Here is a 25413-nt window from a genome sequence, read left to right on the forward strand (position 1 = left end):
AACTTAATTTCTTCTTGTCTTCTTCTTGGGTGGTGCTGCCACGGGGCAGTCGTCGGGGTGATGCAGCACGTCGGTTGGCAGGGGCCAGGAGTTAGCTTGGCATGGGCCAAGGAGGTGATGTGGCAGGGGCCATTGCTTGAGCAGCTCGGCTTGATTGAAGCCAATGATTGGTTTGTCATGGGTTAATGAAGTGGCGTGGAATAGGCAATTGTTTGGGCTGCCACGTCCAGGCTGCCTGTTGAAAATGAGGAAACCGCTTGAGTTTGATTTGTCAACATTTATTGCTTAGTTGATCTTCAAGCATTCGATTTTTTGAGCTATATGGCCTTCTCACACTGGAGAACTTACCTAGATGGGTGTCGGGGATTTAGTTTACCCTCTCGCACTGGAGAGCAATTAGTTTATCCTCTCACATTGGAGAGCAGACCTTTTTGGGGTGTCAGGGAATTGGTTTATCCTCTTGCACTATAGAGCAATTAGTTTATCCTCTTGCACTAGAGAGCAGACCCATATGGGTGTCGGGGAGTTAGTTTACCCTCTCGCACTAGAGAGCAATTGGACTCGCCAAAATCGTTATTAGTGTTCTTTGCATCTCTTTGGGCAGCCGCAGCGCCTCCTTAATGCTAAAGTAAGACGTCAGGCTTTCTTCAGGCGTATGAGTTTTTTCTTCCTCGATGATGACAACTTTGCCTTTTGAGGGCTCTTCTATCTCTACTTCAACCATGTGACAGACATTGGTAGTGCACTATTGGAAGAAATCATTCGAGAAGTACTCGTGCAAGGAAATGGGAATGCGCGGCTCTTGCTCTATAGGTTCCCCAGCGTACGTTGACTTAGCAACTCTTATGTTTCTCTTGGGCTTCCTATTGTTGAAGTGGCGGTGCTTTCTTGCTTGTTCCGCTTTAAGCATTGTGGCTTATGGTCTTGGCTTCCTTGTCCTTTGTAGGTCACCAGTGTCCACCTTTCTTCATCGTCGGTAAGTGCATTTTGGTCACTTGCCCTTAGCGATAGCTGTGTAGGAGGTGCTGTGTGGCTTAAGCATGGACGGGTATGAGCATGCGTTAGTTAGAGAAGCACGGGATCGAATAATCCAAACACAATTGCAGTAGTATGTGTTACGACTGTGTCTTCAAGGTCGAGGTCAATTTGCCCTTGTTGTGCCAACTTCATGACAAGCTCACTGAGGATAAAACACTTGTCTACTGGATAGCTCACGATACAATGGTATTTGCAATACTTATGATTGTGAACGCGATTCATCTCTTTGGGGCCTTTGCACTCAAGTAGCTCGATCGTTTTTTTTCTCTAACAGGTCGTCTAGCATTGCGACCACGTCAAAATCCTAAAAAGGGTACGTCTTTTGCTTCAACTCCCTCAAATTGTTTTTGTACCTAACTTGGGTGGAAGAAGGCTCACTTTTTTTTTATCTCATTATCTTTATTCTTGGAGGAGATCTTGATGGGCGCAGGGGAGGTCTTGATGGGGGTAGTGTTGACGGCAAAAGCTTCCTTGACGGGCTTCTTCCCAGTCTTTTCTACCTTCGGAGCGAACACCTTGTCCTTCTTGAAATTGGTGATTGGCTTCTTTTTCCCATGGTTGGCGATACTCAGCTCCATGTCGTGGGAACGAGTCACCAATTCCTCAAATGTCCTTAGCTTTATGCCTTTGAGGATGTAGTGTAGCTCCCAGTGCATGCCTTAAATGCGCATCTCAATGACCGAGGTTTCAGAAAGCCAATCCTTACAATCTAGACTTAATGACCATTATCTGTTGGTGTAGTTGACGACCAGTTCATCATTCCATTGCTTCATACTCGTCAGCTTCAGCATGTTTATGGTGCGACGAGTGCTATAGAAACGGTTAAGGAATTCCCTTTCAAACTGGTGCCAGTTGTTGATGGATTCGGGCTCGAGGTCGATGTACCAATCAAAGGCATTACCTTTCAGTGAGTGCATGAACTGCTTAATGAGGTAGTCTCCCTCTGTCCCAGTGTTGTTGTAAGTTTTGATGAAATGGGCAATATGTTGTTTAGGATTGCCATTTCCATCGAATTGCATGAACTTTGGCGACTGATAACCCTTTGGCATCCTCAAGGCATCAATCTTCTTGGAGTAGGGCTTTGAGTAAAGCACGGAGTCATGCGAGCTTCCTTGGTACTACGCCTTGATGGTGCTAGTGATCATCTCCTGTAGTTGCTGGATAGAGAGATCTCATGAGTGTTGTTGCTTAGTCCAGCTTCTCCTCCGCTTTCTCCACCACAGGTTCTTCCTTTTCGTCGGTTTCCTTCTTTGGTGGATTAAACTTTGGGTCAATTTTGTCATCGTGCTGCGCCTCCAGACGGTTGACGAGCATAGCAATTTGCAAGTCCTTCTCTTCCACGGTCCTTGTCAGTCTTGTAATTGCTTCATTCATTTTAGCCAACTACTCCTCGATGGAAGTCACGCCAATAGTCATGACTTGCATGGCTACGGGACACGAGCTGCTTGAGTTGGCGTCAAAACTCAAAGACTCAAGAGTACTTCCTCAGACTTTCTTCCCTTAAAGCCCTTAACGAGGCCATGGTGATCACAAGTTCATGCCTTGGGTACTCTTGCTCCTTCAACAGAGTTAATGGAGGGGTGGAAGGCATGGCAGAGAGAGTTCTTGCCTTGCTTTAGGTTGTAACACCCAAAGTGCCACCACTTGCAGCAATGATGCCCTTGTTCTTCGCGTTGGTAACGGGAATAGCTTGATCTTTCCTTGATGCCATTTGTGTTTTTTGCAGGTTTGAAGACAGAGATGAGAGGTAGAAATGTCCCACTGGGCGTGCCAAATTTGTAAACACGAAAATTCTATAACGAATGAAATGAGAACATGTGTACAAAGTAAATTTGTATTGATTTGAATTTGTAGGTTACAATCTCTGTTTACAATCCTTTGATTCAGTCTTCAAATTTGATGTAGATGCATGATTATTAATCCAAGGGTCGCGATGACTTGATCTTGGATGAATGATTGAACGATTGCTTCAAGTTTTGAGCTTGAAAACAACGCGTGGATGATCTTCACCTCAAGGTGCGGTAAAAGGTAGTGTTTGATGCGGGATTTGCTTCAAGGGTCTTGGTGACTTGATCTTGAAACGAATGTTGCTACAAGTTTATAAGATTGCAACAAAGTCTTAAAGGAATCGGCACGAGCGCTTGTTGATTCTTCAAGGAAATGCTTCGGCTTTGGTCAAAAGAATGCTTCGGCTTTGGTTAAATGTTCTTCAAAGAGAGCTTTGGCAGTGTATTAGTCTTCAAAGGTTTGGCAGAGGTTCTTCTGTGTAGAGATTTTTCGACCCTTATGCTTGTGAGAAGACCTTGTATTTATAGGCTTCTCAAGGCTTTCCTTTAGGTGGATTTGGCTTTGATTTATGTCCTAATTTGTCCATGGGATAATTTAGGGATGTTTTGTGTCTTAATTTCAGTCACTTTACTCCCTTGGCCAAAATTATGAGGCCTTGTTGCCTATTTTGTGAGCAATCTTCAATTCTTGCTTGTTTTATGAAGATGCCTTAACTTTCTTTCTTATTTTGAGAGTATTTTGAGCTCTTGCTGAATTTAAGAGGGATTCTCCCTTGTTTGCTGAGTTTTTGGGGAAGTTTTCTACTTCATTTACTTGATTTATGCCATATGTCATTGATGACTTGTCCATTTGTGATGTGTCATATGCCACGTAGAGCTTTGTGGTGCATCGTTTGTATGCAACAAAATTTACATGTCTACACAATCATCATCACAAAAGGTTTGTTCATACATGTGCATTTGATGCATAAACCTAAGTTCTTTCTGTCTGGTTATGTGATCTGGTTGGAAACGCTCATATCGTGCTTTGCATTGACAAGTGTCTTTTGTCCTTGTGTGGACTAAAAACTTGTAGCTACCATGTTAAAACCCTAGCTGCCTTCCTTGTTTGTTTGGCTATAAGATCTTGCATATTTCAAAAGAGTGTTTTTGAGCTTAGTGCTTCTTTTTTTATTCTTTTTAGCTGCCCTAACCGCAAAATTATTTTCATGCATTAAAACCCAAATCTTACATACAAGAGATGCATTGATTTTCATAGTTTTTCATTTTCATCTTGATCTAATCTTAAGCTTTAAAACTTATCTTAGATCAAGTTTTAGATTTTTGCAAGTTGCTTCTTTCAATTGTTTGACTGGAAAAACTGGTCGGTTGTTTGAATCCAGATTTCTTATTATCATTCTCGTCATATCATGGATCATGTTGGTTCTTAGTGCCACAAGGTGATGAGCTCAAGAGAAGTTGCCACTTCGTGAAGACTGAATGAGTCTATTTCGTGTAAGGCAAGGTTGCACAAAGGTATAAGCTGCTCCATAGATTAGGATCTAGGAATTGAGCTTGTGTGGTTGCTTTGTATGAAACTTGTTTACACTAGTGGATTGAACTCAGTGAAGAGTCCTTAGTTTTTTAACCCAGATGTGGGTTTTTTCAGGCAAAAAACATCCTTGTGTACAGTACTTTACAAAGTTACCTTCTTAACTCAATCACCTTAGCTTAAGCTACTATGTAGGACTTTCTAGTAATGAACCCTTGTTAATCAAGAAACTCAGTTATAATAATCAAACTAAAATATAACTGTAGATCACACAGTTAAGAACTTTTCATCTGTGACTTCTTGGTGTTTGTGTGTTATAGTGTATCTAACATCGTATACTTAGTTGACTAGTGCTTGTGTCTAGTCAGTACATCAATATCCAATTTTAATTGTAGGGTTTTCCACCTGGTACCAATTTCAATCTCCTTCCTTTTTTTTTTTTATTATTTTTTTTTATTTTTTTTTTTATTTTTTTAATATCAAGTGCATGTAATACACACACATCTTGGGTGAGTGGGCTGACAGTTTCTGTTGTCATGGGTCCCGTTGTTGTAGCTATAGAAGAAAGCCCAATGACTACCCAACGTGGCGCGGGGAGAGCTGTTGGATTTTCAACGACAATTTTTTTTAAAGTTATATTGTGCCACGTGGCATGTCTTAGAGCGTCGAATTCAATAATAAGAAAAATCAAATGGTCATGATTAATCTAATTTTTAAAAATGGGAAAAAGGGAAAAAAAGAAAAAATATTTAATTTTTTCTATAAATATCCAATCATCTTCTCCATTTGCCCTTTATTTTTAATTAATTATGCTTGTTTTAATGCTATACGTTGTTTAGTATTTGAAATTAAATTATTGGAGTTAAATAGAACGTTTTATTTTCAAAAAACAAACTTATAAAGTTCACACCTTTGCAAGGCCAAGGATCGGAGTAGTCTAGGTATTAGAAGGGCTGACCACTTCAATAATGTTTGCCTTGCTAAACTAGGATGGAAAGTTTTAAAAGAGAAGGATAGCTTATGGGTGAAAATTGTCAAAAATAAGTACCTTAGAAATGAAAGTTTCTTAAATTGTAAAGTCAAGCAAAATCATTCTCTTGCTTGGAAATGTATTCTTAAAAGTAAAGATGTTATTCACAACGGTATGAGATGGATTGTGGGTAATGGTAAGGATATCCTTTATTGGACCCATCACTGGGTTTTTCTTTACCCTTGATTCCATCTCATCTCGTAAGACAACCATGGAAACTTGAACTGGAAATTTAAGCGTGAATGATTTTATTGAGAATAATTGTTGGAACAGTGAACGTCTTTTGCAAGTACTGGATAGTGATATCGTTAGAAAGATATGTATGATTGCTATTCATTGGCATAACAAGGATGATTTCTTTGTGTGGAAGCATTCTTCGAATGGGGAATTCTCAGTTAAGTCAGCCACGTGGATCCAAGGTAATGACAACCAATAAGTAAATAGAAGTAAACTTCTAAAATCGATGTGGAGTCTAAAAATTCCTCCAAAAGTATTTTTGCTTGGCTTTTTATCTTGGAGAGACTGCACACTAGGTTGAGACTACGTAGACATATTCAAAGTATTAGTATGAGTTGTCCTGTTTGTAATGGGGATGAGGAAAGTCAAGATCATCTTTTCCTTAATTGCCATCAAGCACTTCAAATGTAACATTTATCCTAGGTGAGTCTGTGGAAAAGTACTAACCATCAAGTTAGTAATGTAATTGACTGGTTGGAGATCCTTAACTCTGATGATGAGAAGGAGTTAAGTGATTTGCGTAAAGCAATTTTAATTTGGTGGCAATTATTGCAAGATCGAAATAAAAAATGTTTAATAGCATAGATCCAAATGCAACTAGAAGTCATTGTGTGGCAACAAAAGTAGGTACTTTTGGCAACAATTCACTCAAGACGGTGGCATTGAACCATAACCATATTATCATGTGGAACCCTCCCCCTTCTGGATGTTATTAAGTTAAATTTTGATGGATCTGTTTCTTTGGGAAATAGTGCTGCAGCTTTTGTTTTGAGGAACCAGGAGGGTTTTCCTATCGTTGCAGGAGCTTTGTGCCTTGGTGCAGCCACTATCATTGTGGTTGAAGCTACTGCTTTACAAGAGAGGTTGTTGCTTGCCAAGAGAAAGGATACCTGGAGATTAATGGTGAAGGAGGACTCTTTGCTTGTCATCCAGCTTGCATGTGGTGAATGGAAGCCCCATTAGCATATTTGTCAAGTTGTCAATGATATCAAGGGGTTAGCGTCTAAATTTGTAGAGATTTCGTGGCACCACATCTATAGAGAGACAAACTTTGATGTAAATGCTCTTACTTATGTTGGCATTTCTCTTGTTAACCCCCACTTTCGGGATTACTTTTTGCCCCCTGAGGCAATGATTGCTCTTAGATTCGACTTTGGGGCTAGTGGTTATGTTAGAGGTTTCTGTCTTTAATAAATTATTTGGTTATCAAAAAAAAAGAAAAAACACATACACACACACACACATATATAATAAAAATATATATTTGTGAATAGTAATCTCTCCTACTCTTGCCTTTGGCCAATTGATAGAGTTGCACAAAGGCACTTATTTTTTAGAAGGCAACCCCAAAACTCTTGCCCTCATCCAACAGCCGAAATTGCTCTTAATAAATAAACACAACCTAATAATAAAAAGGCTTTTTTTTTACCTACACTCTCTGAAACTTCATTTTGATCTTATTATGCCCCTTATAACTCCAAAGTTACCACTTTACTTCCTAGAACTCAAACTTCATTCCACTTTGACTTGTGGACTCTCTCTTCTCTCTGAAAACCTAACACCTAATAAGACTATATCACATGTGTGCAATAAATTTGATTATAAATCTCTATTATGTGTTAACATTCAACAATTAGAGAATATCAAGATTAAAAGAAACTAAAAAGATAAAAAAAAGAAAAAAGAAAATAATTAGCCCAGCCCACTCAAATCAAACCAACACTAGAAATTAACAGATCTAAGGTAATGTAGAGCTACTTTTGAGTTTTTTTATAAACAACTTTCAAATTTCAGAGGTAAAATGAGATTAAAATGGAGTAAACTTTGTGTTTAGAAAATATAATGATAACTTTTGAATTACAAGAATAAAATGAAATTAAAATCAAGTTTTAAGAAGCGTGGCTTGAAAGTAAGCCAAATAAAAAGTGAAAAGAGAGAGAGAAAAAAAAAAGTTGCAAAAGCCCAAGAAATTTCCTACAAAACCTTCCCTATCCCCAAAAATAGAAATTAAATAGAGGAAGCGGGGACCTGGTGACGTGGGAGATCCTTTTGTGGCGCAGCGCGAAGGAGAGAGAGGAGAGAGAGAGAGAGAGGAGCAACCAAAGCAATCAGCAAAGTGAATCATTGTTTGATCTTCATTCTCTCTCTCCTCAGTTTTTTTTTTTTGACTATCTGTAGTCACGCATTTACACCAACACCAACACAAACACAGAAAAACCATCCGGAGAGGAGAGAGAGAGAAGAGAGAGAGAATGGGAGAGTGCTGTCCTCCGATGGATCTGTTCAGGTCGGAGCCGATGCAGCTCGTCCAGATCATCATCCCCATCGAGTCCGCTCACCCTACCGTCTCTTATCTCGGCGACCTCGGTCTCATCCAGTTCAAAGACGTACACCTTTTACTCCCTCTCTCCCCCTCTCTCCCCCTCATTCCCAATTTTCTGTTTCAATTATGGTTTGTTCTTCCTTTTTCGATTCTTTTTTGCTGCGGGGAAACAGTAAAAACCCTAACTTGGCTCTGTTTCCGATTGGAATTCTCAGTTGGATTGGATTCGATTTTGCGCAAGTGTTTTTCTTTTGTCAGATTTAGGGTTTCGTTTTTATGTATGAAATTTAATTGCCTGGTTAGTGAATGGTGTTTGATTCTTTAGATTTTAAGGAACTCAATTTATCTGCAAATTGAAGTGGTTGATCGATTGGTTAATTACCAATTGCGTAATTTAGTATCCCCAAAAAAGACAATTGATTATCGGAGCATTTAGCATCGCGAGCGCCTAGTAAGCGATCATGGCACTGTCAGATTTTTGGTGTCTTGAAAGTGTGTATCCCCATTAAAATGGACATGTTGTTAGCTAAAGAGCTTCAAATAGCAGACTAACACAAGTCGCGAGTCATATATCAAATAAGAAAGATATAAGTAGCGGGAGCAATCCAAAAGCAGTGGGTCGAAACTTTTGGTATTGTTTTGCTCACCACAGAGTGGTAATGTAGTGTATGGGTGGGTGGTGAACACGGTAGCTCTCTGAGTTGAGATTAACTCAGATCTCTTTTGTCTAAGCTATTGGCAAAGTATATGTATGAAAACAAAAAGCAAGTTATTTCATTATTCCTGTTCCAGAATGTACAATGTTCTATTTAAGTTTAAGGAACTGAAGTTGAAGGTGAACTATCATATCATCCTGAAATGAAGAAAAGGTTTACGGGGAAGCGGATTAGAAAAAAATGAGGACCACACAAGGGCTTCACCTATTTTATAATTGACAGAGGTTTTAATACTTTCTACTTGGTTAATAACTCTTACAAAATTATGGAGAACTAATGTTTGAAATTCGGTGACATGATGTTCTTGATGCTGCACAAATTGCACTTAACTTGAAGCACTATGCTAGCTCTGTTGTTGGTCATCCTTAATCTAATCACTGTTGTGCTGCTTTCATAATTTTTTATTAAATTTTTATTTTGTTACTAAAACTTTATGTATCATTCTTCCAGCTCAATTCAGAGAAGAGCCCGTTTCAGAGGACATATGCTGCTCAGGTGTGTTTATTTTTCTTAGCTTGCTGACCAACATCACGTTTGTTCATTTTGTTTGGTCGTGGATATGCCTTAAAAAATACGTCTCATAAAATTGAGTTATAAAGATTAGCAGGAAAAGGAGGGAAAGCCTATGGTTTAAATTTCTTTCCAATGGTTCATGTTGTCTTAGAGGTTTTCCAATTTCAACCCATACCTTTAGTGCTGTAAAATACCTTTAGAGCTGTACTTTATGATTAGTTTTAATGAAAAAGACCTTCTAAGAAAGTCAACATAAATAAACATTTAGTTTTTCATAATTAAATATAAAAACTGTACTGTCAGCTATCAATACCTCCTTTGGGATGATGGACCTTTAAGAGATAGAATGATATATTGTGTCTACTATGCTGGGGCAGGATATTACTTTCTGACCCATTGTATATCTATAGAAAAGTCTATGGTGACTTTGAAGCAGTCACAAATATATTTTAGAATATAGAGTTAATAACAGGTCTCTTTAAGTGACAAAATTGACAGTTTTAAGAAAGGGAAGTACTTGGCTCGGTCAGCTGTTCGTGGTTGCGGTCCTCATATAACCTATTTTAGAGAGAGAATTTTATGTTTACATACATATGAACTTTGATGGTGTTTTCACTATGCTCATTCTAATCGAATCCCATCCTTGCTGATGATCTCTTTTTTTTTTCCTGATATATACCTAATATTGAGGCTTGATCCAATCAGTTGCTCAAATGGTTAACTTCTCATATCGCTTATTTCTTCTTTGCTTTTGTATGTCTTGGTAAATTAGCAAGTTGTTCTTGTGAACTGTTCTAGATTGTTGCCAAATCAAGAAGGGCCATGTACTCTTTACTGGCTATCTAGATTGGAAGATGGATACAGAACATTTCCAATCTATTCTTGTCATAATTGTTTAAAGTATCAAAATATTATGTCTTCGGATGAGTATTTGGTTGGTAAATTCTCTATTTCATTTTTCTATGAAGATTAAAAGAAGTGCAGAGATGGCACGCAAATTACGTTTCTTTAAGGAGCAAATGTCAAAGGCAGATTTACCTCCTTCAAAGTCTGCAAGACAAGTTGATGTCAATGTGGATGACCTAGAGGTATAATAAGGGGATTGGTGCATAGCCAAAGATGTTTAATGCTGCATGTTCTGACAAATTCACCTTTGTGTGTATGCTAGGTAAAACTTGGTGAACTTGAGGCAGAGCTGATTGAAATAAATTTGAATGATGAAAAGTTGCAACGTTCATATAATGAACTCTTAGAATATAAGCTTGTTCTGGAAAAGGTAATGACCCTTTTTTGTTTTTGGCCCAAAAAGGATCTTTGCATCTCTATTACCATGCAGTTTTTATTATAAGTAACAAAAGTTTCCAAGAGGCTTCTATCCATGTACAAAAGCTGTACGTGCCTAATACTGAAAATGAAAAGAAAACAGAAACTGTGCATGAAGATTAAAAGAGGTTTGAGGAGTTTTATTCATTCAGATAGCTACCACGCAAGCTGAGATCTCCGTTATGCAATGTTTTTCACTTCGGAATACTTAATTTTTCTCTACAACCACAAAGACCCAAAAAAAAAAGGCAAATGCCTAAGAGCTGTAGTTGGACCGTTCCAAAAACTTGCCATGCCACCCTAAAAGGCTGCAGACTGTCTCAGGAAGCAGCCAATATACCCCAAATAAAGATGGTAAAAACTCCAAATTTCTCAAGCCATAGAGCAGTTTAAAAAATATGGGATTCATTTTTGCTCCGTTGCACACATAGATATAGTCTATTAAACTCCCTGACCTCTGAATATTAAATGATGCATTTTTCATATCTTCTCTAAGTAACTTTTCAATCTAGTAAACAGGAATCAGATAGAGATTTATCCAAATTTTTTATTTCAAGTAAATACACAAGATATTAAGACAGAAAGAACTTGAAAACTGAAATTCAGCTAACAGCAGTAGTGACCTTCCAAATAACCTTAAATTAGCATAAGCAACAGCTCTGGGTAGATTATAAAAATTAAAGTTTCATGTAAGCATCATCAGCTGACACATCATAAGATTGCACATAATAATGCAGGTGATATCGTTAAATGAGCTGAATTGGTAAGATATGTTTGACGTATAAACTTAATAGTTCAGAGAGTTCTGAATCTCATTGGCCGTTTTCTTTTATCACTAACAGAGAAGCGAGTATCTATTTGATCTGCCAATGAACTAGAATTTGAATAGAGTTACTCTCATTTGGTTTTGTGTCTCTCTTTTGATGTTTACTTTATTTCAATAGGCTCTCATGTGACTGAAAAATCTCTTCCTTTTAGGCTGGTGAGTTTTTTCACGCAGCTCGAAGCAGTGCTGTGTTGCATCAGAGAGAAAATGAATTCCGTGATATCGGTGATGAATCCCTGGACATGCCTTTGTTATTGGAGCAAGTACAGATTTCAATCTTGGATTTTCTGTGTTTTGATTAACCACAGTTTTCTTCCTGTTGCCAAGTCCAATTCTTTTTGTTTTGTTGTTGTGAAGGAAACATCAACCGATCCATCAAAGCAAGTGAAGTTGGGATTTCTCACTGGTCTTGTTCCCAGGGAAAAGTCTTTGGCATTTGAGAGGATTCTATTTCGAGCTACTCGGGGTAATGTTTTTCTGAGGCAGACTGTTGTTGAGAATCCCGTGACTGATCCTGTTTCAGGAGAGAAGGTATTGACACGTCATTTCCTGCATTTTTATGTTATTGGAAAGAGGAGAGGAAGTTTCTATTTGTTCTTGTGGTATCTTTTACTCTTTATAATTTAAGGTCACGATAAAGATGGACTTTAAGTCCATCAAAACTAACTGACAAGATCAATAACAGTAAACTGGATATCATTAATATGTTTCAACAAAGAAGTCCAATAAATAGGTTAGGTATTTAAAAATCTCCACCAGGTTAAAAGTTATGCCTTTTGTTTCAACCAAACAGTCCATAAGGATCTTGGGGGTACAGGAATTGTGGGGGAGAGTTTGACCTGATTGGAAGTTCTTTAAGAATGGCTATAAGAGCTTTCAAATAACCAAAAGCGCTCTGTCAATGTTTAGCAAAAATGTTAGCACACTTCGTCTTTGACTGTGAATGACAATCTGTATGCAGGTTGAGAAAAATGTTTTTGTGGTATTCTACTCTGGGGAAAGAGCAAAGAGCAAAATTCTCAAAATATGTGATGCCTTTGGTGCTAATCGATACTCTTTTACTGAGGACCTAGGTAGACAATATCAGATGATTACTGAGGTATGTATTTTTTCTTGGTTTATAGCTTCTCTGTTTCTTCTGTATCATATATCATGTTTCATTTCTGTAGAAATAAAAAAGAAAACTAATCAAAGAAACCTTAGCCGTTTGCAGTTTTGTCCATTCATAATATCTATCCTTTTCTTGGTGCTTATTTTCCATCATGAAGTAATTTCATTGTTAATATTAAGCATACTTCAAAACTATTTATTAAATTCTTAATATGGTTTGTATAACCCCCATGCTTAAGTAGAAATCCAAGTAAGCCTTTTGTAGTTGTTAGCAGTCCGTCCATATTCCAGGGTGTTGATCATCTACATGTTATGAAGTTATCCTCCCGGGCCTTGATTTCCATTGATCCAATTCTGACGATGTTGGTTATTTTTATCTCATCGTGACAACGTTGGTTATTTAACCCTCAACATCAGGTTTCGGGAAGACTTTCAGAGCTAAAGACTACCATAGATGTTGGAGTGTTACTTCGGGGAAGTTTGTTACAGACTATTGGCGAGCATTTTGAGCAGTGGAACCTTTTGGTAGGTTTGGAATTATTTTATTTAATGAGGTTTATTCATTATATGTGTGGAGATATGACTATGACTAACCCAAAACATATGGTGTTTGAGTGTGTTGCCAATGTTAAGTTATTTACAATGTTTCTTTGTAATTGTGAAGGTGAGGAAGGAGAAATCCATATACCACCATCTTAACATGCTTAGCCTTGATGTTACAAAAAAATGTCTTGTGGCTGAAGGGTGGAGTCCTGTTTTTGCATCAAAACAGGTATCCTTTACTTACAAATATTTCTCCATAGTATAATGATTCATTTTATACCCATTTTGAGTTGAAAAGTGTGAACAATGATGTACAAGTGGAATATGTAATTGACTTTCTTTGTTTCATTGTATCTTTATTTTTTTGCAGATCCAAGATGCATTGCAGCGGGCAGCATTTGATTCCAACTCACAAGTTGGAGCTATTTTCCAGGTTTTGCATGCTAAGGAGGCACCACCTACCTATTTCCGTACAAACAAATTCACTTCTTCTTTTCAAGAAATTGTTGATGCATACGGGTGAGTTCCACTGTGATATCTTTATCTTCTGTGCTCCTTTATGGCTAATTGGAATAGATTTTTAAGAATGAAGAAAAAGAGAAAGAAATTTAGTCAGTTTTATCCTTAAACACTGTCATTTCTGGAATTTCCCTAGTAAGGTGCCAGGGCTAGATACTGAAGGTTTTCATCCACATTGTGTAGTTGATTTCTGTTGTGGTGGTTTTAATCTACCATTTATAGTGCTTGCTTACCATTAACAGGTAAGCTAGATAGTAACTTGTTATGCCAGGTATTATTTGGTAAAAATCAACTATTTAATTCTTAATGTGATATCTAATGTAGCCATTAATGAAGGTCCATGTTTGAAATCAATGAAACAGTTGTAAGTGGCTGTAGTAAAAAATCAAACCCCACATCTACTGATGGTGAATCTTTCTCATAAAAAATTGAATCTTAGAATTTGGAATCACAAATTGTGCTGATAATCTATTGTTTCCAGCAGAAATATTACAAGATTCTGAAATGGTTTGTTTTAATGCAACCGCAGGGTGGCTAAGTATCAAGAAGCAAATCCTGCTGTATATACCATCGTGACATTCCCGTTTCTTTTTGCTGTCATGTTTGGTGATTGGGGACATGGAATATGTTTGTTACTTGCGGCCTTATATTTAATAGGCAGGGAAAAGAAGCTTTCTAGTCAGGTATTGTTACCAAGCTTTGCAATCACTTCATATGCTGATATATTCAATCTCAACCATAATATTGTTGCATTGTAGGTCATTTACATAGTATTTTGTACCAAAGTATAGGATCAAACATTGATGTATTCCCTTACTATATTTATGGTAGTTGGCTGTTCCATTTTATTAGGTTAATAAAATATGGATCTATTTGATTCTTTTTTTTGTTAGATGTTATTGCGATTATATCTCATCTAAAGAAAAATGTGAAGCACGACCATCGTGACACCAACTGTATGTTGCTTATTGCCATAAGTATGTTACTAGCAGTCAAATATCTTTTATGTGCACCATTTTACATTTTTATCCCGTTAGGTGAATGTTTGCCAATATTCTACAATATTTTGTTTCCTTTACTCCATGAATGTTGATACTATTGCAGATAAAGAAATGATATTTCACTATGCCATTCTTTCTTTCTCCTCCTTTTTTTCCTTTCCTCTCTTTCCATCCTGTCAGGGAATTGTGATTGTTTATTAAGTTTTAGGATTGACAGATTGTGTCTTTTACCTCTAGTGTTTTGAGGAGTAAGGAACTATTCTAGGTTAAAAGGATTTGATTTGTCGACCTTTGAATATCTGATATTGTCTATTGATGAGCTTCATAGAAAGTGGGAATTCCTTTAAAACTGCTAATTCTGAGGTGCTGCTTCTTCATGAGTATACTTCCTCTGTATAATTTTGATGGCATGTTTACTTACTTGGCTGGGTATGTGAAGGAATGGGTATATGGGAATGATACCCATTCCTTGCAAGTAAACATACCCTGAATTCATTTGTTGTGATTACTTTCCTCTTTTCACTTCGTTACTCAACATTCAAAGGAGATGGAGATCTTAGTCTCTGTTAGTATGTGGGTTCTTGTCATTTCCCCGTCACATGTTGGTTATTTGACTTATTTCTGGGAAGCAGTTTTTTTTTTCCCTCAACCGTTTTTGTCTTCATGTAAGAATCTAATTATATACTATTATGGTTTTACAGAAGCTTGGAGACATCATGGAGATGGCCTTTGGTGGTCGTTATGTGATTTTGTTGATGGCAATTTTCTCAATCTACACAGGTTTTATCTATAATGAGTTCTTCTCTGTCCCGTTCGAACTGTTTGGTCCCTCAGCATATGCATGCCGTGATCTTTCTTGCAGGTATGTGCCTAAAATTTTGGAGATGTATATCCTTCTCTTCTGCATCCTCATTTTGAAATGTTTGTAATAGTTAATTGATCTTGACTTTCAGAGATGCTACTACAGCTGGCTTGATTAAGGTGCGGCCCACATACCCATTTGGCCTGGATCCTGTATGGCATGGATCCCGCAGTGAGCTTCCATTTCTAAACTCATTGAAGATGAAAATGTCAATTATTATTGGCGTGGTCCAGATGAACCTGGGAATTATGATCAGTTATTTCAATGCCAGGTTCTTTCGAAGTAATTTGAATGTTTGGTAAGTTGTGAATCTTTATTTTGTTATATTAGTTTTCAGTAGAGGTGTCAACTTTACCACCAAAGGCAGCAAATGCATCACTGTAAATGTGAATAGTTCACATATGTACTGTGAATTCTTCTGTCTGCAGTCATGTCATTAGTTGTTTCTATAATCTGCTTCTCACCCTGCTTATGGCTTTGTATTCATTCAGTTGCTTCATTTACCCAGGTTCCAGTTTATACCCCAGATGATATTTTTAAACGGTCTATTTGGCTACTTGTCTGTTCTCATTGTTATGAAGTGGTGGACTGGTTCAAAAGCTGATCTCTACCATGTAATGATATACATGTTCCTAAGTCCTACAGACGAGCTAGGTGAAAATCAGCTTTTCAATGGTCAGAAAACAGTTCAGGTATCCCCTCCATCAGCGTTTTTTCCTTATTTTAAATATTTCTGTTAAAAAGAAAATGTGAGTATTCCTCATGTTTTATTTGTTCTTTTACCAGCTTGTACTATTATTGTTGGCTTTTGTTGCTGTACCATGGATGCTGTTTCCAAAGCCTTTTCTTTTGAAGAAGCAACACCAAGATGTATGTTTGACATCCTTTCACCCTCAGTCGTTTTGATCATCACCTCTCTCCCTATTGTTCATATTAGTTTGCATCTTCTGATGGTATTATGTTATTTCAGCGGCATCAAGGTCAATCCTATGCTCTACTTGAGAACACCGAAGAGAGCTTGCAGGTGAATTCAAACCATGATGCCCATGGTCATGAGGAGTTTGAGTTTAGTGAAGTTTTCGTACATCAAATGATACACACAATAGAATTTGTACTTGGAGCAGTCTCAAATACAGCTTCTTACCTTCGTCTATGGGCTTTAAGGTAGTTTCTTAGAACTTGAACTGTCATTCTTGGCTTTCTTGGTGTATTTGATTTTCTGTACGCGTATGCCAGTTCATGTCTGCATTCGTTATTGCAGTTGTGTTCTATGTTGGGAAGTCTTGAAATAAAAATGAACTTTCTGGCTTCATAAAGTTTAAAATTGAAGCAATAATAAAATTCGCATTCAGTAGTAAATTGTGTTAGCCTTGCATGTTTGTCTACACAATTCGATTTTGACATGCCACCGAGCTGTTTAACCATGCATGTCATTGTTTTGTAAGAAATGTCAATACTAGACAGCTTATTCACTGTCTCTGGGGAAGACATTCCTTTTCCACTTGGTGACATGACAATGACCGGCAAGATCCCTCATTATATTAATTGGTTTATCTGGTACTTGGATTCTACAAAAAAAATAGCACTTTTTCTTTCAGCCATGACAGAATAGAATGTGGTCAATAAGTTGTATTCGCATAATATCCTTTTTTATCTATTTGCGCAATAAGTGCTAATGCCGGGCATTTGTCTTTTGGAACTTTGTACAGTCTTGCTCATTCAGAGTTGTCCAGTGTGTTCTACGACAAGGTTCTCCTAACAGCCTGGGGGTATGTTTAACTCATTTGTGATGCTGCTTTTATTCAGTACTCCGTCAAAGTTGGCCACAGTTTCAAAATCTTTGTCGATTCTTGGGATGTAGAGAATAGGCCAATGAGCACCAAATGAATGTTTTAGCAGGAGTTCATTTCCATTTGTTTCTGTTGCTCATCTGGATTATTACCTACGCCCAAGAAGTTGTGACAGAGATTTGAATTGTCAAATTTAATTAGGCAGTCTTACCGAACATCTGCAAGGGAAATAAATGAAACATATTCTTTTGTACGTCTCACAGGTTCAACAATTGGATTATACTCATAGTGGGTCTCATCGTCTTTGTGTGCGCCACTGTCGGTGTTTTACTACTGATGGAAACCCTCAGTGCTTTCCTTCACGCTCTTCGACTTCACTGGGTGGAATTCCAGAACAAGTTTTATGAAGGGGATGGTTACAAATTCTATCCGTACTCGTTCGCACTGCTTGACGACGACGATGAGTGATGCCGTAAAAAGAAGTCGTTGGCGGTGTTTAAGCCATGGAGTCGACTGTGAATAGGTACGAACCCGAGTTGATTCTTTCATTCGAACAGTACAAAAGAAAGCAATTGTGATGCACCTTGTATGAGGAGTTTTCGGTTGGTTTTCGAATTGGGCATCACCCACTTTAAGCATGTTTATTTATTTGTTCTTGGGAGGAATAAGCAAGTTTATTAGGCCAGCGTCTTAATGTATATGGCAATTGTGACCGTATGTAATAAAGACGATAATTAGTATTGTGCTGTTCGAGTAATCCAGAGTACATCTTCTAAATTATGCTATTAGTAATTAATAATATAGTTCTTCACCAATCCGAGATGAGTTTTGGCTTCACCCTTGTATTCTTTCCTACGTCGACGTAACCAAATTATGCTGCTTTGTACAGTGGCCTGGTAGCATTTCTCTTCATTTGTAAGTGACAGATCTTAAGTTCGAATCTTGCAGATGGCGAATTTTCAATCAACTCGTCAGTGAGAGGTCTATGAGTATACCAACAAAAAAAAAAAATTATTTTTTGTTTTGCAAGTAAAACATATTCATTTCAGAAAGAGAAACTGATTCACTTGTTTCAGGAAGAAAAAAATTAATAAAAATTGAACAAACCGAAAAAACTACATTAGAGGCCTGGTTGAGAGAAGCAGTCTGAACACCATAAAAACAAAGTTCTTCAAGTTGCAAAAATGAGATGAAGGAAACCAAACAAATTGTCGCATTAAGATGCCAATTTATTTGGTGTTCTTCATGGCTCACGTACGACTTTTAAATGGAAACTTCAGCTTAGATGTCGGAAATAAGATCTTGGAGGACATTAAACAATTAAGGATTTCTTTATGAAGTTAAATTCGTATAGCCTCCTCCAATTCTTATATACGGCTTTTAAAAGAGCAAACAAGTACGACCTTTGGACGAAGATCAATAACTTTTAATTTAGATGCTGGAGATAAGATATTGGAGGAAACTAAACAAATTAAGGTTTCCAGTTGAGAAGTGAAATTTGTTTAGTCCCCTCCAATTCTCACATACGGCTTTTAAAAAACCACTCGCGTACTAACAAAGATTAGTAACTTCTAAGTTTAGATGTCGGACATAAGATATTGGAGGAAACTAAACAAATTAAGGATTTTCAATCGAGAAATCCAATTCGTTTAGTCCCCTCCAATTCTCACATACGGCTTTTAAAAAACCACTCGCATACTAACAAAGATTAGTAACTTCTAAGATATTGGATAAAAAGAACTTTCAGTTTAGATGCCGGAAATAAGATATTGGATAAAACAAAATAATTAGAGATCTTCAATAGAAAAATTAAATTCGTTTAGTTCCCTCCAATTCTTACGGCTTTAAAAAAAACAATGAAAGGTTGAAGAGATTTGAGATTAACGAGGTGGTAGAAGAGAAGATGAAGGCAAACGAAGTTCACTATCTTTCTTTCTTTTTCGACTGGTTTATGGATTTGTGGAAGGTGTAGAAGAATAACCATGTCTTTATAATGATCTGATTTTCAAAAATGCGAGTGTTTTTTCAGTTGGTCAAAGTCATGAAATGGTGCCCCGCAGCAAAATTGGCATGCCACTGACATTTTTATGGGTGGACTGTCAAAATATATCTCCAATTCTTAATGCCTAAATGATCAATAGAATTTAGGAAATTGTTATTAGCACTCTAAAAATCTCATTCTACATTTCAAATTTTCATATTAGGAAAGAAAAATACCCTTGTAAGAAGCGTAGAATGAGATTTTTGAAGTGCGAAAAATACTTTCTTAGAATTTATTTTTCTCAAAAAAAGAAAAAAAAAAGAATATGACGAATGATAAACTCTTTTTTATTTTTTTATTTTTTTTACAAATTAACAATATGATATATTCTACACTAAATATGTGTAAAAATTATGAGAAGAGGAATTCAAACTTCTTGTAGATGGAAAACACTGCTTTAGTCAACTTGAGTAAATCCTCCATGCCTACATAGAGACTTAAAATGTTTTTCTTTTAACAAATGTTTTTTTTTTTTAACACTTTAAAGGTTGTCTTTTTTTAATGAACCATATTATTTACACTAAAGGAGAGGGAGTGAGCTTAGCCTCACACTGGACTAGCAATAACATAATTCAAATTCGCATTTGGCGAGAATCGAACCTAAGGCCTCTCACTTACAAGTGAAGAGGAATATTACTAGATCGTAGTACCAAGTGACAAAAAAAAAAAAATTAAAAAAAAAACAAAAAAAAGAAGAAGAAACATTCCATCTGGTTCATAAGTTGCCATCCAAGTTGCACCACTAAACGTGCACTTCGAAAAATCTGAAACATGGGAGAAGGAACCTTTTGACGCAGCAGACAAAATAAGCAGGCATGTTCTTGCCAAAGCAATAACTATACTCCATAATCCATGTATATTTCGAACAACTTGCATCAACACATAAAAAAGGACATTTACGCCGTTCGGACAAACACCAAGATTTATAGAAGATAAATGGAGTCTTGTGTTTTGCAAGCCTGACAGAAGACTGCAAAACAATTGGAGTTATGCCCAATGAATGTCACCACAACTTGTATACACATTAAACACAACTGCAATTGTAAGCTAGGGTTGGGCCCTACTACTCAGAGTTGGTCTTAACCGAAGCTGCAGCAACGGTCGAGACCATGGAGTCCACGCCACAGATATTTCGGCCCCTGCAGATTTTGTAGAATCCATTCTCTCCCCAGTTCTCTCCCCAGGAGTTCTTGATGATCCAGTATGGCTTTTCCTTCAATCTGATGGGAGAATATCCAGCGGCACCGTAACCTACGAGTAACACCCCGTGATCCAACCGCCTTGAGCATATGTAGGGGCATGAAACTCCACCAACATAAGTTTGCATGAACACCGCGTTAATAGCCACTGCACTCGAACAATGGAAAATCGTTAACACCAGCCAATCCTAACCACTATTAGAGCTTAAGCCAACATCTTTAATGCAACGCTCTTAAATTTCATGATGAACACATGAATAACAAACTGCTTTTTAACAGAAAGGGAAAGAAACAAAATTACAAATTTCTAAAGTTCTAAGTACCTGCAAGAGGGCCATTTTTCACAAGGTTGGCAGCAATTTGATCCTCATCAAGGGAGACAACGCTGAAATTGGAAACTGATGCTGCAATTTTGCTCTTGTCAAATTTGCAGGTTCCACTATCAGTACCAGTGTATGGATAATCCTCTTCCTTCATTAGTCCACCAGCTTTGAGTGCGTACTCAAAGGCACTGTTCATGAGTCCACCAGTTGCATCCAGAGTCACATGAACCTAGCCTCCTCTGGATCGCACTGCACAATATTCAGAAATAACGCGTAAGAACCAGCAATTTAAAGAAAAATCCTTTCTGTAGGAGTCATCATAGAATGATTGCAAAAGTCAAGTAGTTCTATTGCTAAATCACAAGCATCATTCATTATGTAGTGCTACAAAACACAAAAGCACTTGATAACACCATTCGATATGCATTGCTAATGTATTATCAAAGACAACGAATGCAAGACATGTAAAATGAGAACGGTGCTTCATGAGCAGGAGCGCCTGCATTTCATCAACGCCGGTTAAAATCAAGAACAACATCCGTTTCAAATCCTTCAACGCAGTAAGCAACCAACAACCATTAACCATTTACATCCAAATATAACTTCTTGCTACATCCCGTAATCTTAATAAACCCAAAGCAGAACACAACAATAAGGCCATAACAACAGCAGAGACACCAATCACAACATAAAGGCCATATTTCCTGCAACTTATAAACCAAGTTCGTGAATTTTAGCTAAACCCTTGCAATTTCGACCTTTTTCCATTCTCCTTGTGACTAGTGTTGAGACTTGAGAAACCTCAGGGTATGTTATAAATGCAAGCAAAAAGTTCAAGTTTGTGTCTTTCGGTACTGCCAGATTCCATGTGGGCCTCCACATACACACCACAACACAAATTATTTGAACAAAACAATTGTAACAAATATTCTGACACAAACCCAAGAGAATTTACCAATCAAAATCAAGCAATTGAAATCCCCAAAATGTATATAAATCAATAAAAAGGCCCAATTTTCTTCATACACCAGAAACACACCAAATAAAACAAAAGGGAAAAGAACAAGTCAAACCTCATGATCGCAATCCACAAGCTGCTGCTCGCTGAGGCTCACAAGCTCTCCAGTTGCGAGAAAGTGTGCACCTTCCAACGCTCCTGTAGTACTGAAACTCCAGCACGATCCGCACGAACCCTAATTCCCAAAACAAAAAGAAAGCCCAAATATCCCAATCAATAAACAGATACGTCAAAGTTAAAGTACAAAAAATAATTCTATTTCTGGAACGTTAAAATAACAAAAGACCTGATTTTTAACGGCGGTGACAGCTCCATGCTCTCTCCAATCAAAATCCTCAGGCAGATTCTCCGTCGGGAGAATCGGAGCTTGGTGGCGTCCTCGGGCAGCTTCAGCCCTCTGAGTACCGAGTTGACTTTTCCGGAACTCGGCGGGGGTCATATCGGAGAACCGAGTCACGCCGTGCTGAGCCGAGGGGTCGAGCCGCTGGTGGCGCGCGGCACGGCGAAGGTTCGCCTTGAACACGTCGAACCTGTAGTCGTGCTCCTCCTTGCTCGCGTACGACTTGCCGAATTTGTGCTTGAAGAGCAAGAAGTGGTGCTCGGCCCCGAGAGCGTGGTCATGGTCGTGGTGGTGGTGGGACTCATCGCCGCCGTCCACCACTTGCCTGATAAGGGGATCTGTGCTGTCCAATTGCGCACGCGAGACGATCAAGAGAGAGAAAGTGACGAGGAGAGAGAGAACGCGTTCCATTGTTGAACAGCAGAGGCCGACTTGTAGCTCTGGGCCATTTGGTTTGCATTATAAGGTCGACGAGGACCTAGGACGTGTTTAATCCTATGCGGTCGAGTTTACACACTAAAGAGATCAAAAGCGTTCAAAAGTGAAACCCATCAATGATTGAATGAAATCGACGGTGATGATGTGCGGGAGTTTAGGAGTTTGGTGTAGATAATGGACTCTGGAGGTTTGCTTACGAGAGTGGTTAATGTGCGGGCAAATTGAAAGGCGGCACGTGGCGGGGGGCGAATTGAAAGGTAGTTGGATAATTCCATTGCTTTTTTCGTTTTGAAATTGACTGGGGAATGGATATTTTATTTTATTTGGTTTTTTTATGTTTTTTTTTTTGTTTTATTGTTGGAAAAAATAACAAGAAACAGAATAAGGGAAAAAGATGCCGAATACCAAGTTTTGTTTTTTATGTTTTGCAAGTATTTAAACGATTGGCAAATTGAAAGATTTTTTATAAATATGATATTTAGATAATAATAAAAAAATAAAAAATATATTAATAATAAGTGGAAGGACAAGTAGAGCTCTTCATAAGAACACAAACCTTTTTTTTTTTTTTTTTTTCTGCAAAGAGGTTTGTTTTCAATGCCACCTGTAGATGGAGATGATGACAATCATTTTTTTGTGCGATTTAATTACATTTGAGGGACGCATAATAATAATTTGCACACATCAGTTACGTATGGTGAATTGTTGATTTACATAATATTATCTTTACAAAATAAAATATAAAAGTTGATAACAAATTATATAATTTAAGTGAATAACTATAAGAAATTAGAATATTTTGGAAGGTTTTTTTTTTTTTTTTTTTTTTTTTCAGAATAATTTTAGACACTTTTGAAAAAATTTGGATTGGAAATTCGGAATCATTAGAATTGCTAAATGTATTCCAATTTTATTCCAATTTTTTGAAAAAAAATTCAGATTCAAAATTGTTTAGTTTGGATCAGAATTTTTACTATCAGAATCGAAGACCCATTCCAACTTGCACCCCTAAAAATAGAAATTGGATGGGGATTTTTAGGCATGGTAAGTCTACATAACATGTTTTAATTGTAGTTTTGTGATTATGAGGTCATCAACAGTTAGGGTGGTTTGTTTTGTTTGAGTTACGGTGGGCTACCAAGAATGGCAAAACATAGTCTGTATGTTGCTTGCAATCCAACAGGTTTTTGGTGTCCAAGTTACAATTATATTTACTTTCGTTATGGAACAAACATTTTCTAGCAGTTACTCTACATTTTTGGACTTAGTTTTAAGAAAGTTTGGCACCCAAATGAATAGTGTTTGGCCCCAATGAACAGTAAGATCTCGCTTGGCAGCTTGGACTGTACTGATTATTTCTGTCGAATAGGATAAATAACCACCGGATAATACTGACTAAATTAGTCGAGCGTTTGATGCAGTATCAAACTGATGCTCGTATTATTTATATTGTGTTTGGTACTAAACCAGATAAGAGGAATTCAAAGTACCTTTGATATTTCACTTCATATTTGTCGCATGTTTAAATCAGATTAAAATTAATAAATTCACAACCACCGATCAAATTGAAAAAAGAACAAAATTTTGTTTGGCATTTTTAACTTTGATATTTCACTTCATATTTGTCCCCTGTTTAAATCAGATTACTAAAAATAAATAAAAAAAATTGAAATCTATCTCTTCCCCAGAATCCCATATCCTTTTGTGGCACCACCCCCACAAACACCCTCATTTCCTTACCTGTTCTTGGCCCAGATCCCAGATCCCTCTGTCACTCATTTCCTTACCTGTTCTTGGCCCAAAGAGGCTTGAAAACACCGTCAAGCAGATGGAATCGTAAAACCCAGAAATTAAAGAAATTAAAAACCCAGATGAAATCTTAAAACCAGAAGAAATCTTTCTGAATCGTAAAACCCAAATGAAATATTTCCGAATTTTTAAATCATATTATCGACTCCCAATCAAGGTTCTAAAACCTAGATGAAATCATTCCGAATTTGTGCGACGGTGGTGCGAGTCGTCTCTCTGTGGGTGTTATCAGATAACAAATGAGACAGGGAGAATAGAGCCGCTGAGAGGAGATGGAGAGAACAGAGCTTGCCAGAGGAGACGTGGAGAACACAGCCGGCGAGAGAAGGAGACAAAGCAAATAGCAAGGACGGGCAAGAGAGAGTGCCCAGTTCATACGAGAGAGAAGAAAGGGAGCCAACTAATTAATACGCCCATTTTGGACTGGTTTACTAAGAGGGTATACACAGTATAAAATAAGTGGATTGGATTAAATTAGTCCGGTCCAATTTAATACGAGAGAGTGCCAAATACCCGATTCCGTATTAATAGTCCTATCTGGTACTATATACAGCGTACAAAATAGGGCCTAATTGGCCAAATGCATCTCCACCCCTAAAAAATGCGTTAGCATCCAGCCCATTAAAATATTATTAATTTTTTTACAAAATAATAAAAAAAATTAGTTTTAATTTTGGATAGGATTTCTAACCAATCTTGTCCCGCCACGTGTCATTATCCGAAAGTATTATTCTGTAGATTGATTTCCGATAAGATTTTCAACCAATCCCTACGCGTCACGTGTCCCTATCTGTTTACAATAATTTAGCCAAGATTTTGATAAAATTTTCAACCAATCTTGTCACGCCACGTGTCATTATCCGAAAGTATTATTTGGTAGATAGATTTCTGATAAGATTTTCAACCAATCTCGATGCCCCACCTGTCATTATCTATTTACAATAATTTAGCCAAGATTTCGATAAGATTTTCAACCAATCATGTAGTGCCACATGACATTATTCAGAACCTCATCCTTTCTTTTTTTGTCTATATAAACCCTACATCCATCCTAATTCATACACCAAACTCAATCCTTTAGCTCAGAACATTGAGC

General features: G+C 37.4%; 2 protein-coding genes across 2 annotated transcripts; one reads left to right on the forward strand and one right to left on the reverse strand.

The window, feature by feature from the left end:
- Positions 1–7690: 7690 nt before the first annotated feature.
- Positions 7691–17964, forward strand: LOC103962083 (V-type proton ATPase subunit a3). Its single transcript, XM_009374749.3, has 18 exons — positions 7691–8010; positions 9113–9157; positions 10144–10263; positions 10344–10451; positions 11477–11587; positions 11682–11855; positions 12286–12423; positions 12852–12959; positions 13099–13206; positions 13348–13496; positions 14026–14179; positions 15199–15359; positions 15451–15657; positions 15868–16051; positions 16146–16229; positions 16330–16523; positions 17069–17128; positions 17413–17964. Exons 1-18 carry the CDS (start codon positions 7876–7878, stop codon positions 17615–17617), a joined length of 2445 nt encoding a protein of 814 aa, XP_009373024.2. The 5' UTR covers positions 7691–7875; the 3' UTR covers positions 17618–17964.
- Positions 17965–20027: 2063 nt separating this feature from the next.
- On the reverse strand, positions 20028–22515 carry LOC103962084 (cysteine protease RD19A-like). Its single transcript, XM_009374750.3, is given in 6 exon segments — positions 20028–20537; positions 20713–20917; positions 20919–20942; positions 20944–20961; positions 21786–21905; positions 22017–22515. Coding segments are annotated over 6 exon segments (1116 nt in total). The 5' UTR covers positions 22482–22515; the 3' UTR covers positions 20028–20253.
- Positions 22516–25413: the final 2898 nt, after the last annotated feature.

This window comes from the organism of the source record quoted next, unplaced genomic scaffold (genome assembly GCF_019419815.1).
Source record: "Pyrus x bretschneideri cultivar Hongxiangsu unplaced genomic scaffold, Pyrus_bretschneideri_v1 Contig16, whole genome shotgun sequence".
In the NCBI taxonomy this organism is placed as follows: domain Eukaryota; kingdom Viridiplantae; phylum Streptophyta; class Magnoliopsida; order Rosales; family Rosaceae; genus Pyrus; species Pyrus x bretschneideri.